This window comes from Ambystoma mexicanum, chromosome 14 (genome assembly GCF_040938575.1).
Source record: "Ambystoma mexicanum isolate Mex_15411 chromosome 14, UKY_AmexF1_1, whole genome shotgun sequence".
Taxonomy (NCBI): Eukaryota; Metazoa; Chordata; class Amphibia; order Caudata; family Ambystomatidae; genus Ambystoma; species Ambystoma mexicanum.
The window spans coordinates 474,877,975-474,896,467 of NC_090940.1; the positions used below are offsets into that span (position 1 = coordinate 474,877,975).

The 18,493-nt window shown below is 50.3% G+C and overlaps 1 protein-coding gene across 6 annotated transcripts in view; it reads right to left on the minus strand.

Annotated features, from left to right (window-relative positions):
- Nucleotides 1-18,493, minus strand: part of ATG2B (autophagy related 2B) — a 5,509,925-nt gene that overhangs the window by 3,464,326 nt on the left and 2,027,106 nt on the right. For all 6 annotated transcript variants that reach the window (XM_069637692.1, XM_069637689.1, XM_069637687.1 and 3 more), the window contains one exon: nt 6,559-6,751. In XM_069637692.1, coding sequence (XP_069493793.1) covers nt 6,559-6,751 — 193 coding nt within the window. The remainder of the gene's footprint in view (nt 1-6,558; nt 6,752-18,493) is intronic.

The window sequence follows — 18,493 nt, forward strand, 5'->3', positions numbered from 1 at the left end:
ACCTAAGGACAGGAGAATTACCCCCTTTTCCTGTGGGGTGTTTTGCTTCTTATGCCCTTTTACTTCAATAGTTAATCTTCAGCTAATCTTTGGTTAGTGTTTTGATTAGTTCATATATGACTTATCTCTACGTTCCACCTTTTATCTGTATGGGGGAGCTAATGGGTATCATATGAATGTGATTAAGGGTCAAGTGCCTGATTTTGCCTGACCTGATTACCGGGACATGTCCAATGAGATATGTATGTGTTAGCCTCTTTAATCTCAGTCGCCCTCTTCCTCAGCCCAGTTTTTGTGTAGAAAGGGGGGGGAGAGGGGGGAGAATCCAACAAAATAGGATGGGGTATGGGTACGGCGAAGGGGGCATACCGTGTCTCACCATTGGTTGTCTCATCCCCACTCCCCAAAGACCCCCGCCCCCACCCAGGTGTTCCTCCCGCACTTGTCCACCCCCAGGGTCTGGATCCAAAGGAGATGGCTGTGCCCTGGACACACCTGACAGAGATAGATAGAGAGAGAGAGATAGAAAGAGAGAGAGAGAGAGAGAGAGAGATAGATAGAGAGAGAGATAGATCCCTGGGGACTAGCAAGTGAGACACACTTTGATTTCTCATATACCCCATAACGCACCCACCATATTCCCTCAAACAAAAACATTAAAAGAGATCTCTGCAAAATGGGGTAACCCAGTCAAAATAACAATAAGTACGGGAAGCCACAGAATCATGAACACCTCATAATTGTGAGGTCAGTGATGGCAGTTTTAGGATACACCATTTAAGCATAATATATATTCACCTAGTCTGGGTTGAGTTACCGGGTCCCAAATACTGCTCTCTCCGGAGCTAAGTTTTCTGCCCACAAATGCCCAGGCCATAGAGATCTGAGCCACTTTCGCAATACATTGCACTAGAAAATAACATTAGTAGACCTTCCCAAGGAATCCTATATTCGTATTGGCTATCCTAGGGGTGTACTCCTACATATGTGGGATATCCAACAGTAAAGCCAATCTCTTACATACCCGAACCAGGAACGATTACCAGCTAAGCACAAAACCCTCATTTCCATCACAGGGTTCACTTTAGGCCTTCGGTCTAGGTTTCAGGGACAGCCTCACAATACTCCAGCTGCCTTATGCAGGCCTCTTCATCTTTATTTGGGAGCTCTAATTCAATCTTGGAGGAGGCATTGGCATACCAACCCCTATGTGCAGTAAAAATCACAAAAAGTGATTCTCAACCACCACCAGCCTGGCACAGCTCGCATTCAGCCATTCTTCCACTCCATATAGGGCCGCTGAAATCACCATGATACGCCTCCATGGGAGCATTGATTGTCCAGGCTGCTAAATTAAAGTGACAAATTCCACACCTCCACCTAAGCAAATGTAAACATAAATGAATGTGGCTTGTCTACCCACCAACCATGAGTTGAAAATCTCCACCCGCCCCTAATAATCAAAAGTGAACACTTTCTCCGCTATCTTCTCACCTATTTTCAGACTATTTTTCAACCTTTGGTTGTATCCCCAGACCACACATTTGGTATCAGTAACACTGAGGATTAGTCCCGGAATTGACAACATTGATGATCAGGCTGTACAGATGCCTTACAAAAAACTACCCTTGTGCCAGAGCATTTTCAAACGGGCATCCTCACCATACGGGGAAAGTCTGCACGAGAACCCTTCAACTAAACATCAAAATCATTGACAAGCAGGGGTTGGGGTAAGGACACAACCCTATCTGACTCCTGCCACAACCGGGAAGGCACATATTACATATAACAAGTAGCCAGATTGTACACAAGCATAATTAGCCATATAATACAGCTGTATAGCCCTCAACAAGCTGGGTGGTATTCCGTATTACCTCAACATGTCTCTCTGCCAACTTGAAAGCAGGCTTCAAATTAATGAAGCCAGCATACAAGATCCTCATTATCAGACCAATGTATCTTATTTTAATTAAAGTCAGGCACAAACATGGATCAACAGAGTTGACTCTCTCGTGAAAGCCGGCTTGTATCTGGAAGTTATTGTGGCTCTCCAGCAAATCTTGAACCCTATTCAAAATCACCTTCCCATATAATTTAACCACTGCATCAACTAGTGAAATAGGTCTATAGTTTGCAGAATCACCTGGTTGACCTTTCTTGTGAATGAAGATAATCTCCTCTCTTTTCCAAGACGTGGGAGCAAATTAGCCATGAGGCCCGCATTATTGGTTTTTGCTATCGGAAGGGCCCATATCTCTGCATTCAAAGCAAAAAGATCGCTTGGAATTGCACCCAGCGCTGGGGCTTCAAGAAGCTTTTGGGATAGCCAATTCAATCTACTCACTGTAATAGATGAAGCGGGGGCTGCTGAAATTGCATCAAAAAAGCTCCCACCAACTTTTCCTAATATATCTTCCCTGAAGAATGCCTGAGGCAGTGTACAACTTCCTAGAGTAATCTTTCCAGTCTTCATCATTCATATCTTTGGGTGTGTTCCCATCCTTCCCAACCTACTAACTCCCAAAATTCCTTCAGAGCTTTGCTAGCAATTGTTTCCTTCAATTTCTGAGACATATTCTCCCCTTCCTCTTGACCTGCGAAATATACTCTCTCCTGGCCACCCTAAGATGTGCAACTCTAACTCTTCCTGGATTACGGTGAGGACTGATTTCAGGAGGTTACGCTTGGCCATTCGGCATTCAGCATCAAACTTCTGGTGGTGGTTAGTTTATAATTTTTCTGGCCACCTAGCTATGGAAAACACAGATGAATAACTGCTACTAAACTATCAAAAGCTGAAATGACATTCTCCAGTGATGGATCATCTGCTAGACGGTCTTCAGTACTGGTAAGGTTTAACTATACAGACTTGGGAGTCCTTCCTCCCTCAAGAATGCAACCCAGATAGTTGCTTGGATGACGATGCCCACATACATCTCCTTAGGCAGATCCAGATACTGTGTAGGTTCAGAAGGAGGGCACAGACTCTGATGCCCCATTTGACTGCTGTTTTTATCAAAGAAAAGGAAAAAGGCCTGACTTTACCTATTCTATGAGGTGTCCCTACCTAACACAACTAAGGTGCTCGTCATTCGTCAGTGAATGTCTCAAAGTAAACTGTCTGCCGTCCAAAACTAACCTGACTATGCCACTACACCACCACCTAAAGACAGGAGAATGACCCCCTTTTACTGTGGGGTGTTTTGCTTCTTACACCCTTTGACTTCAATAATTAATATTCAGCTGATCTTTGGTTACTGTTTTGATTAGTTCACATAGTTCATATATGACTTGCCTTGGCTTCGTCTTTCTTGGAAGGTTATCCTTTTGGACTATTATTTTCCTCTTGGTTCTTCCCACACAAACCTGTTCTTTTCTCTTACTGAGATAAATAGTTCCACCATTTATAAGCCTCTTCTTCTACTTTACTTTCGTGTGGTTTTACTCATAGGAAACTGATTTGTCCAGTATCAACTCTTGTACCCTTTTTGAGGGTTCACTGATGGGACTTCTTCATCTTGACTGAGACAAATAAGATTGTTCTTTAACGATCTCTATTCGCTTCTCTGGATTTTCAAATAAATGTCTCTTTATTCCTACTGGGATGAGAATGATTGGTCCCATAAAGATTTTCACCGACTCCTATTGGTTTTATTATCTCAGTTTCTCCTCTTCACTGAAATATCACAGTCTCTTTACTTTGAATGGGATGAGTAGGATTAGTCCCATAATGAATATCATTCAACCCTCTTGATTTACGTATCACAGCCTATCTAATTGGACGAGTAGGATTAGTCCCATAAGAATTATTCACCTCACTCCCAGGTCTCCCGTTCTCCCCGTTACCTGTAGTCTTTAGGGTTAACATCACTGGGGCTTCTTGTGGCTTGGGGTGGATTCTATGTACTGTCAGGTTTCTCCCTGTCACTTCTTTATAACATTCCTTTTTGTATTGATGTTGAGGACGGTCATGAGGTACTCCTTGTACCTGTTTGCTTTGTGTGTTCGCTTGTGGGGTAGTCTCAGTGTTGTTTGGTGGACTTATAGTATGCTTCTTCCATGGTCACGCCACCACCTGCGATGCCTCACTTTCCATCTGCACTCCAGGACGCTCTGCATCCGTCTGCTTCTCCAGCTCTTTCCAAGGTAACACGCTGTACACCTCTCTCAGCTTTGCATTTCCTTGTAGGTGTAGGACGCCACACATCCACCTCTCTTCTCTCTGTTCGGTAGGTGAGACGCTGCGCATCTATCTCTTCTCCGGATCCTCCATTCCTTCTGACCAGACGCCACACATCTCTTCCTTGCTCTCTGGTTAGACACCTCACGTCTCTTTCTCCCTCTCTGATCAGACACTGCGTGTTTCTTTCTCTGTCTGTTACCGGCAACAGCCTCGGTTTTTAACTCGCTGGCTTTTATTCTAGCCAATCTCCTCACTCCTTCTCGCTAACATATTCTTGTGACTTCCCCAAAGTACGTCCAGGCCTTTCTTTATTACTCTCAATTGGTAGAATGGGATATTTCATTAAAAGAGATAGCCATGTGTTAAACCATATTCGCATAAATACTGCCTGATTATAAAATATTGGCCTAAGCCATTTCACATTTGTATTAAAAACCTATGCTTAACTAGATCTAGACAGAATTGACTTTGCCACCATTTTGGAAAACATCTGCCATTTTGATTCTGACTCTTGCTCTCGGTTCAGAAATGATTAACCATGTTTTCAGCTGCCAGAGCAGACTGACCTTTGAGCCTATGTCAACACTAGAGCTGCCAAGAGCAGACCATTTGTTCTGTGCAAAGAGACCTTGTAGTCAGAATGAACTTTTTCTAAGTGTTATCTATGTCCACAGACTCATCCTTCCTGAAACAGTGACATACAATGCAAAGTAACTAATGCTGTGAGTCTTGGAAGAAATCCTTTGTGCATTTCTTGGAACAGGACTTATCTTAAAGCTCAAGAAACAAGGAAAGATCTACACAGCTGAATACAACAAAGATTGCCAGTATGTTTAAGGAACCATGGAGCTACAGTGAACTTAAATTCAAAGTGTTGTCTGCATCAATAGCATCAGCCATATACACATATCAGAACTGAATGGTAGACAAACTAAAACTATGTGCCTTAGCAATGAGCTATTGAGTTTCTTGAAACTAGGATCAACCTAAACTGGAAAACCAACACCACCATTGCATCTTCATGGATAGGACAACATGTCAAAAGTTTATACTAATATTGTTATATTTGTTACGTGAACTGGGCACAAACCCAAATGTGTAACTTATTAGTTTTGAGAAGGGCTGGGCTATGACCAGGACTGTGAATAAATACTGCATGCTTTGTGATGACCAGCACTCACTCCCCTCACAGTGTCTGCTGGTACACACTATGAGGCGCTTGGGAGCCAGTTAGCTATATGCTTTGATTTTTGAAACTATACAGAATAAAGTTATATTCATAACTTTGACTTTGTGACTGGCGGATTCAATTTTTGGTGGTACTAATCCTCGATATGCCTTTCTGATCTATCAGATGGCGCCCAAATAGGCACCCTCAAGATTGAGGTCACCTTGCTAATCAGAGACGCAAATGTTGGTTTCTTTCTCATTCAAGATTCTACCACAGATGTTCACAGAGGTATGATGAAGAGGGTTTTAGGGAGTTCCTCATCAGAACGGGAGTCTGGGGCCCCCAAAAGGGAGAGTCTCTCCCAGCGTGGTCCCACTAGCCTCTACCTCTAGGGAGGGTATTGTGGAGCAGGCTCACCTCCCTAGCCTCATGGATGGGGACCTTACCGAGAAGGGACACATTCCTGCGATTTGCCGCAGTACACAGAAGCCACAGCCTCTTTTAGGTACAGTTGAGGCATTTAGCAGTCGTTGGTGTGAAGCTAGAGTTTGACGTTCGCTTTGAACACATGGAAGGAAGGGGTGGCTCTGAGTGCGTCTGGGATCGAGTTCCAGAGATGAGCTTCTTAATATATCCCCCCGTGCACCGGCCACTGGTGAGGAGCCCCGACAGTAAATGTTGATGTTATGCACATTCACAGCATCATACTCCCAAGAACGTTTAAACAGTGACTTGTAGGTGTAAAATGTTCTCCCAGGGGCAAGACAAAGTTTTAATAGCAACATGTAAAAGAGTGGAAACCCAAATAAGAAAATCTCCTTTCAGAGGCCCTTTAAGACCTTTCGAGAAGATACTGAACAGATTTTGTATTCTTCATTACCCAGCCCAATCATCCATGGGAAAAGAGATTGTCACCATGAAAAAAGACTTTTCATACCAGCTCCCTGAAACAGTATGTTGGTCCAAAAATAAAACTCAGTGTTGCAACCAACATTCCGGGCACTCATTTGCTTGAGGGGACAGTGTGTGTAGGTAGGAGGAAAACAGACCTTACACCTTACTACTTGCAACTTTAGCACATTTCAAAAACCACCAACAAGGAACCACTATTCCTGTATTTTATAAATGGGGAATTTCGACTTAAATATTCTCATTACCAAACAATTATCATTTCTCACAATAAAGTATCATATGACAATTGTACCTCTTCGTTTTCAAACATAACTCTACGAGAAGAAAATGGAGATGGTTCGGGACGCTTAAGATCACAGACATCCTTGAGGGAATAAGAGCCAGGATCCTCTTCTTGAAAATGCACATCACAGTCCTCCTCTTCATCGGCTGCTATTCTCTCCAAAATGGAGTGTATCGCTAACGGGTTGATTTTAAGAACAATTCTAAAGAAAACAAAAAAAGAAAAGATGGAAGCACAGTCAAAGGAAGCTTTTGTTAATATTTATCATTGGGTAAAACATAGGTAATGAGGTCACTTCCTTTGCTCTGTAGCGTGCCATTGAGCTCAAGAGAGATGCCTAGTGCCGTTAACATGAAATAGATTTACATACCAGCCTCAGCCATACAATTTCACGAACCCAAAATTCTTTTAACTATATTTGAAACATTTAACTGGCACTTTTGTCCAAAAACCTGTTGCTGCTATCCATGTACAATTTGTATGGAACAAGTTACTTACCTGTAACTGTTGTTCTCCAGCATGGGTCTGGCATGGATTCACATGCTCATGAATATTCCCCGTCGTCAGGCCGGGAATCGTCGGGAAAGAAAAAATCAGTATCAGTTTCGTTTCTGATCTGTCTTTCCTAGTAGTAACCAATCACTGGTCTCTGGGTCATACTGCCCCCAGCCAATGACTGCCCTCTCCCTAAGCCCCGCCTCTGGCAGCCATCCTCAGATTTGGTAGCATGTAAAGTGGCAGTATGACAAAGTGAAGAGCCGCAGAGGGGTAGGCGGGAGGGTTCGCATGTGAATCCATGCCAGACCCATGCTGGAGAACAACAGTTACAGGTAAGTAACTTGTTCCTTCTCCAGCATGGGGTCTGGCATGGATTCACATGCTCATGAATATAAGAATACACAGAAGTACACACATGCACAACCACGGGAAGTGGCAAAGGCTCAATATTAAGCATTACATCAAAACTCAACATTAAGCATTTCTTACCTCCTGACCAGGCTCACCTTAAGCGAACAGGTTGCGCAGCACTGCTTGGCCGACCCTGGACTCCACCCTGGAATCCCGGTCGACGCAGTAGAATCTCGTGAAGGTGTGCGTCGACCTCCACGTAGCAGGCCTGAAGATGTCCAGCAGGGGCACACCAGACAAGACCGCCGTGGTAGCAGTGACCGCTCTGGTCGAATGGGCTCTCGGACGGCCGGGCAAAGGTCGGTTCGCCAACCGATGACAGTACATGATGCAGCCGGAGAGCCATCTGGAAATGGAAGCCTTCAAGAGAGCCTTCCCTTGGTTCACAGGTCCAAAGTTCACAAACCGGTGTGATGTCCTCTGAAAACTCTTCGTTCAGTCCACGCAGAACTTCAGCGCTCTAGCTACATCCAGCAAGTGCAAAGTCCTCTCGGCCGGCGACGAAGGCGACGGGAAAAAGACTGGTAACACCAAGGGCTCGTTGAGATGGAAGTCCGACGGCACTTGGGGCATGAAGGAGGGGTGCGTTCTCAGCACTACCCTCGTATCGTGAAAGGTCAGGTATGGAAGCTTGCAGGATAGTGCCTGGATCTCTCCCACGCGTCGTGCGGAGGTGATGGCCACCAGGAACGCTGTTTTCCACGACAGAAACTTCAAAGGGGCCGAATGCAATGGCTCGAATGGCGGACCCATGAGCCTGGTCAGCACCACGTTGAACTCTCACGCCGGGGCTGGCGCCTTCACCGGCGGGAATGATCGAAACAGTCCCTTCATAAATTCCTTAACCAGGCAATGAGACCACAGGGATAACCGCCCTGTAGTCCTGGTGTATCGGGAAATCGCTGCCAGGTGTATCTTGATTGAAGCATGGGATAGTCCAGTTTCGGCTAGCGACAGAAGGTACGGCAATACTTGAGGGGCCGTAATCCGCAGAGGGTTAATCTTCTGTGCACGGCACCCGATAGAGAACCTCTTCCACTTATGTCCGTAGCACTTGAGAGTTGAGGACGCCCTGGCCTTCGCAAGAACCTCTCTACTGTCTGCCGGGATATCGTATCCTCCAAACTCTAGTGCTGCAGGAGCCAGACCTGCAAGTTCAGCGACTGCGGGTCGTGATGAAGAATTGCGCCTCCTTCTCTGGAGAGAAGATCTGCGTCCGTCGACAGCTTGACTGGTGGGGACCTTGACAAGTCCAGAAGGTCCGGGAACCAGATCTGTCTCGGCCACGCCGGTGCGGCGAGGATCATTCTGCACCGGGACCTCTTGAGCTGGTTGATGAGTCGGAGCAGCAACGGCAACGGAGGAAACGCATATAGGAACAGGCCGTCCCAGGGGAACGAGAAAGCATTGCCCACGCTCCTCGGTTGTGGAAACCTGCTGGCGAACCTCTGGCACTTGGAGTTCGTCGCCATCGCGAACAGGTCGATCTGGGGTTTGCCCCATCGCTGAAAGAGTCGGTCCACTTGATCCTGGCATAGTTCCCACTCGTGGAACGAGCGCAGCTCTCTGCTGAGTGAATCGGCGATGGTGTTTTTTATCCCTGCCAGATGAAACGGCACCAGAAACATCCCTTGAGCAACGGCCCAATGCCACATGTCGTGGGCTTCCTTGGATAGGGCCGGGGATCTGGTTCCGCCCTGCTTCCGGATGTAGAACATCGTGGTGGTGTTGTCGGTGAAGATCCTCACCACCTTGCCCTTGAGGGACGGGAGAAAGGACCTGAGGGCCCAGAACACTGCCTGGAGCTCCAGAATGTTGATGTGGAGCGGCTTCTCCTGCGGGGGCCAAAGGCCTCTCGTGTGAAGATTTCCGGTGTGGGCTCCCCACCCCTCCAGGGAGGCATCCGTCGTCACCGTCGCCTGGTGAGCCGGGGTCTGAAAGTCTGCCCCTGCCGCTAGATGAGAGCGGGTGCCCCACCACCGGATCGCTCGTCGGAAGGTCTCGTTGAGAGGGATCCTGTCCTCGAAGCTGTCCGTCGCTTGAATCCAGCGGGCGTCGAGGAACTCCTGTAGAGGGCGCATCCGAAGCCTGCAAAGGCGCACAAGATAAATGCAAGAAGACATCATCCCGAGGAGGGACTTGATGGACCTCACTCTGGCCACGTCCGTGGCCAGCAGACGCTGCACCTTGCCTAGGATGGCCTTTGTCCTTTCCTCCGACGGCGAGGCCAGACGTGCCACTGTGTCGAGCTTGGCTCCCAGAAACAGTGCGATTTGAGAGGGGACCAGGTGGGACTTGGGGAAGTTGATGGAGAACCCCAGGTCCGTGAGCAGCTGGACGGTCTTTGCTGTGTGTTCTACGGCAGGCTCCCTTGTCCTTGCGCGGATGAGCCAATCGTCCAGGTAGGGGTAGACGTGGATCCCCTGCAGGCGCAGCCGTGTTGCCACTGGAGCGAGGCACTTGGTGAAAACCCTGGGTGCCGACTTCAACCCGAATGGGAGGGCCTTGAACTGGTAGTGCCGCCCTTAGACCACAAACCTGAGAAACTTCCGGTGTCCTTTTAGAATGGGAATGTGAAAGTATGCTTCCTCCAAATCCAACGACGAAAGGAAATCGCCCTCCTCCAGCTGTCCCAGCACGTGCTGGAGGGTGACCATCCGGAACTTCTGTGCCTTTATGTACTTGTTCAGTCGTCGCAGGTCTAGGATGGGTCGCCACCCTCCTGTCTTCTTTTTCATGAGGAAAAACCTTGAGTATACTCTGAAGCCTCTTTGGGACGAGCTCGATGGCACCTTTTTCGAGCATCTCCTTTACCGCCAACAGCAGTTGAGGGACGTGGTTTTCTTTCCTGGCCACGGGAGGAATGCGGGGGCACTTTTTTAGAAATTCGAGGGCGTGCCCCTGGACAGGGCGTCCAGCACCCAACAGTCTGTGGAGATGGACTCCCACACGCTGACGAACTTGCCAGCTGGCCTCCCACCGGGGTGCTTCAGTGGGGGCCCGATGCCACGGTCGGTTCAATCTTGCTTGGAGGACGCCTTGCCGCCTTGGCCTCCCTGGCGACGACGGTGGGATCCACCCGACTTGCCTTGTCCTCTATAGGCTTCCTGCGACGAGGAGCGGGCCGCTTGGCGGTACGTAGAGGAGCCACCGCCGAATCCCTTGGAGGCACCCTGCTTGCCTCCAGGGCTCCGAAAGGACAGCCTTCATTGCTGGAGAACTCCTAGGGCCTTAGCTGTCTCTGTGTCCACCTTGATGGCTTGGAGGGACTCATTCACTGTTTTCCCAAAGAGGTTGTTCCCGTCGATTGGCATGTCCAAAACCTTGGCTCATACGTCCTGGAGAAAATCCCTCGCCTTGAGCCACCCTCGTTGTCTGAGGCAAACGCTGTTACCTAGCTGGCGGAAACCGGTGTCGGCAATGTCCATTGCCACCGTTATGGCGTGGTCCGACGCCACCTCACCTTCCTGCAAGATCTCCAGGGCCTCAGCCGTCTTGACGCCCGGTAGGAAGTCCAACAGGGGGGCGATCTTGTACCATAACTCACTGTCGTAGCGGGCCACGATCGCAAGGGCGTTGGCCGCCTTATTCGTTGTTGCCGCGATGAGAGAACTTGTCATCCCACTGCATCCAGCTTCTTTCCTTCGCCATCCGGCGGGGAAGTTGGCGTTGAGGCCGATGCCCCCCACCCCCTTTCTTCTTGGCCGCCCCTGAGACGACCAAGTCAGGGGTCGGTTGCGCCCTAAGGCACAAAGGGGCCGAGTCGGGGACCCGGTACTTCTTCTCGTACCGATCCCTCTTGGCAGGTGTCGTAGACAGGTTCTTGAGAAGGGTGAGACCCTTGTCCCAGATGTCATCCAGCAGTGGCACGGCGAGGACTGTCTTCCTCTTGGCATCGCGCCGTTGGTAAAGGAAACCTTCCTTCTTCTTTTCTTCGGGGCAGAGCTGAAAAAGCTCAGATGCTCTGGCGATCATAGCGTGGAAAGACCCAATCTCCTCGGGTGGGGAGGCCCGGGCTGGAGGCAATGGGAGCTCCGTTCCGTCGTCGCCGCCGTCATCCGTACCCGTCGTGGCCGTGTCCGTTCCCGTGTCATCCCCAGGTACGGGGGACGTGGGCAAAGGCTAAGCAGGCCGCGAGGGCTGAAAAGGCGGGGCTGGATGGGTCCGTCTTCTATTGTTTGGGGTACTTCCCGATGGGCCTGGCCCCTCCGTCGGGCCTGGTTCCGGCTCCTCCGTCGGTGGTAGGGGCAATCTCGTCCTTATCTCTGAACATGAGGATTGTCTTGCCAGCAAAATGGCAGCCGAGTTGTCCTGCGGCTGCGGAAGCGACGGGCGCGATGGTTGACTAGGAACCTCGCTGGCGCCGCCGTCGCTCTTGTCGTCCCCTTCGTCGGGATCCCTCCCGTGGGACCGGGTCTCTTCAACGCCCTTGTCGAGGCCCTCCAAGACTTCAACCAGTTCCTCCTCGGAGGCTGTGTCTGTGTCCACAATGGCCACCGGCTCCCCCCCCCTCATTTTCTGCTGGGGTCTTCACGGGGGTCTTCTTGATGGGCCTGAAAGAGGCTTCCCTCCGCGGTGGCAGGGAAACTCTGGGCCCCGAGGTCGCCTCCACTGGTGTAGCCTCCTCAGGCTGCACCAGGGCCGCCGCGACTTCCTCGATAGAGGCCTTGGCCGGGTGAATCAAGGCCTTCACCACCTTCTGCGGGCCTGTGGCCTTCACCTTGGGGGGAGGGTCACCGCCTTGGTCCCCCTCGGCTGGATCCTTCGAGATCGACCAGGGCCTCTCCAGAAGCTTCGCTGGGTTCTCGGCCTTCCTCTTCCCTGAGCCATAGCATTGGCTCGTGGTTGATGGCGCTGGAGAGGATGCGCCCTGCCTGGCAGCTGAGGATCCCGACAGTTCGGCGCTCCCGGTGCCCGCGGACTCGCAGTGCTTTGCCTTCTGTTGGGCCCCCGTCGCCGGGGCGCCCTCACAGGACTTAGAAGACCGCTCAGACTTCTTCTTCTTCTTCTCACCTGACGGGCTCTTACCTTCCAGCCAGTTGGAGAGACAAAGGTGTCGGTCCCTGATGGTCCGTTCCGACATGTTCCCGGCAAAACGCACAGTCCTTCTCCACATGCGTTTTGTCCTCATGAAGGCAGTAGAGACATTTCGAGTGCTCGTCCTCCTTGAACACATTCTGCAGCTGCCATGCAGGGCAAACCCTGAACAGTACAGACTACGGAGTATATGTACAGTACATAATAGACAGTAAATAGGTGTAGAATATATATACAGTCATAGTTAACAAAATTACAGACAGGTTATATATACATTATTACAATCAAGGTGCAAGCTGGACAGTGGAAGCAGCAGGGTGCAGAGTCATTCAATAGGAAGATTGTCTTGAGCAGAAAGCCACAGTTTGGCTTTGCTCTTGAAGGAGTGGAAGGAGGGTTCCGATCTAAGCGGGTTGGGCAGAGTATTCCACAGTTTGGTGGCTAGGACCGGGAAACTAATGCTGCCAGCTTTAAGCTTCAACCTGAGAAGGGAGAGGCAGTGGGCCCTGGGCAATTCTCTGCGGTCGGGTAGAGGTGTGGGGTGTGAATCAGCTAGCCAAGTAGATGGGAGCCTAGTTGGCCAGACACTTGTGGGTGAGGGCAAGCGTTTTCAGGGAGATTCTCTGAGCTACTGAGAGCCAGTGTAGAATCCGTCTAGTGTTCGGTATGCGCTGATTCCTTGGAATATTTAGGGCTGCCCTGGTAGCGTTCTTCTGTGTGGCCTGAAGTTTATTTAGATTACGTTGGCTTGTCCCTAGATAGAGGGCATTACAATAGTCAATCTTTGACATAATTGGAATTCTGGCTAAGATAGTGCAATTAGCAGTAGTAAGGAAGGGACGGCAAGCTGTAATACATTTGTATGGTCTCCGGTGATAGGGAGGAGTATCTGGGTGGCATCGGCGTAGTTAGTGTAGGTGACACCCAGATAGTCAAGAATATCGAAGAGTGGTTTTGTGAACACGTATAGTGTTGGAGAAACACAGGATCCTTGAGGCACACCGCAGAGAACGAGTGAGGGCTCAGCGGAGGCTGAGGGGGAGAAGACTCACATAGATCTATTATCCAGGAAGGATCTAATCCAGGAGGTGGCAGAATCCGAGCAGTGGGTAGCTGATTTGAGATGCTGGCATAGGATTTGGTGGTTGACCAAATCGAAGGCTGCTGATAAGTCTAAGTTCAGATCCTCGATTTGAGTTTTTAAATCAATGAGGGCAGTTTCGGTGCCATGCCTGGGCCAGAAGCCAGATTGCCTGAGGCCAAAGATTTTGTTAGATTCCAAGTACAATTTATTCGAGGGGACCGGGTCCTCCGACGTATTCCATATCTATGACAGTAATCACCACAGCTGTGCTGCTTCGGAAAATCTTTCGGCGTCTGCATCCTGCGTCGATACGCCGCCCTCGAGGACCTCCTCCGATGGCCGACGTCACTGGATGTTATAAGTAGGACGCACGACGCCCGTAGTCTCAGTTCCGTTTTTTCCGCGAACGTGTTCGCTTCGGAGATCTCGCCGCACCTCGACTCTTTGGAGTTCTTTCTTGGTTCTTCAAACCCGTTTCGTTTTGTGAAGTCTTTCTTCGTGAAGATGTCTACCTCATCTTCCACACCGCATCCGGGCTTTCAGAAGTGCGGGGACTATGGGTCTAAGATGTCGGATACGGACTCGCACAACGCCTGCCTCTGGTGCCTCGGGGAGGCTCATGACACAACGACTTTTTGAGGCTGTGTCGACTGGGGTACCCCGAAGCTCGGTGGAACCCCCTAGAAAGGCTCTGACCAAGGTCAAGCATGGCTTTGGTTCACATTCTGCGCCTTCTTACCGCCATCTTGAGTTTATTTCAGAGGTGGATGAAGGCTCTGATGATGGCATGGTTCCTAATACGATGCCTGACGAGATTCTCTCGGGCCATAGCTAATTTGAGGACCTGAGGCAGTCCCTGCACGATGCTAGTGGGCTGGACACCTCTCCGGAGGTAGAGTTTTGTAGGCCTGAGCCTGGCACTCATGCCGAATCCTCGTACCGGCGCCTTATGTCTAGGGTCACCGAGTACTTGGGATAGTCTGCTCCCTCAGGGGAGTTTCTTCAGGATGACCTTACGGATATTCTCGACCTTGGTCCACCAACCGACCTGGTACTGCCGTTTCATATGGCTCTACAGAGGAGGGTGGCGGCGGCTTGGACTACTCCGGAGAGTCTCCAGGCAGTGGGCAAGTCTTTGCCGCGAAAATACTGCCTAGCCAGTAGCGACCCCTGCTACTTGTCCAAGCACCTGTCATGATGCCTACCCCCGGGCATCCGGATCAAGCCCATCAGCCTCGGGAGCAGGCATCCAGACATTTACAAAAACCCCAGCAGACCCAGCTAGGGGCTGTCTGGGTTCAGTTCTGGCGCCGTAGGCACCAGGCTCATAATAAAAATCAGTCCTGGCGCTATAGGCATTACTTAACTCATGCAGACCATGCAGCAAATAAATCCAAGTCAACGTGAGGCCTGGATGGGACTATTTTACTATAGGGACTATTTTTTACTCGGGTGTGGTCCTGGGGAACTTCTTTCCTGGGACTACTTTTGAGGCTATTTAAACCACGCCCAAACAGCAGCACATGCTTCGTGTTATTCTGCATCCAGCAGCGTGACTCTCACCGTGCCTGCAGCCAGCATCCAGTCTTCTGCCACGCCCACCTCGAATCCGGAGCTCCTAGAATAAAGAGGAAGAAAAGGACAAGGTCAGAAAACAAACTTATTTCAAATTCCTCACCTGATTCCGGATCCATTTCATCTCCCGACCTGGAAAGTAGATCAGTCCTGCACGCGTCGCTTCGCCAGCTCCAGCACGGCGCCATACTCACCAGTTCTCACAGCATCTTTCGATCCGGCACTGTCTCCATCATTTCTTCGCCGTACTCCGGCACCTAGGGGCACAAGAATAACAAGGTGTGCCAAGGGAATCAACAAATACCTCTTACCACCATAGACCTACCTGATTTACCACCGGCGGTATTATTCTCCATATCTTCATATGCTGCATCTGTAAAGAGGGAGAAAAACAACACGTTAACGCATGCAATAGTTACCGGACAGCGTTGGGTAACACAGACTCTTACCTGAACGCCAGCAGCAGCTACGAGACCTTCTTCTCAAGAACTCAGTTGCAACTTAAGGAAGGAAGGGACAAGAGTGAACATCGGGCACATTGAACTCTTTGAACTTCATACTTACCAATCGCGCCTGGGACTTCAGAGTCAATGCTTACCGGAACTCTCCCAACGCCTTCAAACCAGTGAAGTAACTGGTATCTACGCGCCCCTGCAAGACACGCAAGATGGAGAGCTCATCTTTTACAAACATAAGGTGAGGTTACTAGGGGATATCGGAGGTGATTAGTGGGGGAGAGCGAGAACAGTTGGGAGGCCATCACTAAAACCCACAGGTGGCTAATCCCTGTCTCCACTTGCAGGAAAATACTTCTTCGGGTCCAGCAGACAAGACTAGGCAGGCCAGTCCAGACAGTCATCTCTGCACTATGCATCACGTTGACGGAGACCGCAGATGTCCGGGCCCGATCGACACCCCTGTGGGGTTCAGGTGAGCTTAACAGCACCCCACTCTGGAGAGTTTGGTGGTGCAGACGGCTACGCCCCGACAAAGCAGGCGTCGTATCCTACCATCTCTCCTGATAGGGACGACAAGCGTTTTGACGGCTGGGCAAAGAAAGTGTTTTCTTCAGGGGGTATGGCGCTTCAGATGACCAACTCCATATGTGCCTTGTCACGTTTCACGCACACTCTGTGGAAATGTGTTTCCTTAGCGGCTGAACATATTCCCGAAGGGGATGAATGGGATGGTTTCCTTGCCATGGTTCAGGATGGCAAGGATGCCATGTGTGAGGCCGTTTAGTCGGGTCAGGACATGGCAGATTGCGTCAGCCGGTGTTACGCTCACCTGGTTCCCACGGGGGCATCGACCAGAACTGGGCCGCTGTTATTTCCACCAGCGTGACGTGTAGCGCCGAGATGACTGACTGGACTGGCCCGCTCAGCCTAGTTTGTCTGGCTCGCAAGAATATTCTTCTACAAAGGAGAAGAGGAATTAACCACCCGTGGAATTGAGTGACAACCCACCTTCCCCACTCCCGTTGTCTTCCCACTGATCACTCTTGATGTCCCCTCCTTAGTCTCACCTGATGGTTTGGAAGGATGAGCTCTCCATCCTGCGTCGACCGCAGGGGCACGTTGATGACCAGTTACTTCACTGGCGTAGAGGAATTGGTGAGTTCCAGTATTGACTCTAAAGTCCAATTGTTCATAAGAGTTCAAATGTCTGCTCTTCACTCTGTCCGATTCCTTGCAGGTTGCCGATTAATCCACTCGAAGATTTCCAAATGGCACTCGGTAAGATTCAGGTAAGTCTATTGTGTTTTTCCCCTTAGGGGCCAGGGTACGGCGATGAAGCAGAGTTGACTGTGCCGACCCGAGATGAGGTGAGACCCCCGTGGTAAATCAGGTAAGTTTTGTGGGGGGTAACTGGTATTGTCCTTGCTTTCTCCCCTTAGGGGCCGGGGTACGGCGATGAAGCAGAGTTGACTGCGCCGACCCGAAATGAGGTGAGTACCTCCCGTGGTAAATCAGGTAAGTCCTTGGGGGTAGCTTGTATGGCCTTAGAGAGTCCCTTTGCTCACCTTGCTGTCTTTGTCTCCTTAGGTGTCGGAGGATGGCCGCGAGATGGAGAGAGCGTGATGGAATGCTGAAGTACCGCCAAGCAGGTGAGTTCAGCGCGGTGCCGTAGAAATGCGAAGCGATGCTTCAAAGACTTCTGTCTTTCAGTTCCTTGGCGAAATGGATCAGGATTCAGGTAAGGATTTAAGTTAAAACTCCTGTTCTAACCTTTATCCTTTTTGTCTTCTTGTTTCAGGAGTCCCAGGACTGAAGCGGGCGTGGCTGAAGACTGGAGCTGCTGAAAACACGGTGAGCGTTACACTGCAGCAAGCAGAATAACGCGAAGCACTTGTGGCTGTCCGGGCGTGGTTTAAATAGCCTTGGAAGAAGATCCAGGTAAGTATTCTTCCACAGCCCCACGCAAGTAACAAAATAGTCCCTTCAGTAAAATAGTCCCTCCTAAGCCTCATTTGGCTAGAGTCTTCATGCAGCATGGTCTGCCTCAGGTGAGTATGCAGCATGGTCTGCTTCAGGTAAGTTATCAATAATGAGCCTGGCGCCATAGGCGCCAGGACTGCACCCAAACAGCCCATAACTGGAGCTTTTGAGCATGCTCCAAGTGGCATGATGCCTGCTTCCTGGGCTGCTGGGCCTGGTCTGGTCTTCCGGGGGCAGGCATCATGACAGCCGGTCCATGGCGGCGAGCGACGTGATACGCAGGTTTGCGTGGTTGCGGAAGTCGGGGTTTGCTTCTGATGTGCAGGCCGGGCTCCTCAACATGCCTTTTGACGGGGAGCATCTTTTTGGCAGCAAGGTTGTCGAGAGCCTTGAGAGGTTGCAGACCTTCAAAGCTGCAGCGAAGTCGTTGGGCGCTGCAGTTCGACAACCTCCGCCTTTTCGTCCTAGGGGACAGCAATGGAGGGGAGGTTCCTTTCGTTATTACTCATCCTTTGGTAAAGCGAGAGGAGCTGCCAGTCAAAGGGGCCACCGTAGGAGTGCCAGAGGTGGAAAAGAAGGTACTGGAGGTGCCAAGGCTGCTCGGGCTGTTGCCTCTTTGCCCTCAGGCAACGCTGCAGCCGCTTTAGCTCAGTCATGAGGCCATGGCCCATGGTTCGCCGGTTGGGGGAAGGCTGGCGCAGCATCTTGCAGAGTGGCGCGCCATTACTTCAGATGTGTGGGTTCTGGAGATCATAACCCACGGCTACTGTCTTCCTTTCTAGCAGAGGCCTCAAGACAATCCACCGGGGAATCTCTCTTTGAAGAGTCCGGATCCGCTCCTTGCGCAGGAAATTCAATCCCTGCTGGAGAAAGGCGCCATAGAACTGGTGCCTGTAGCGGA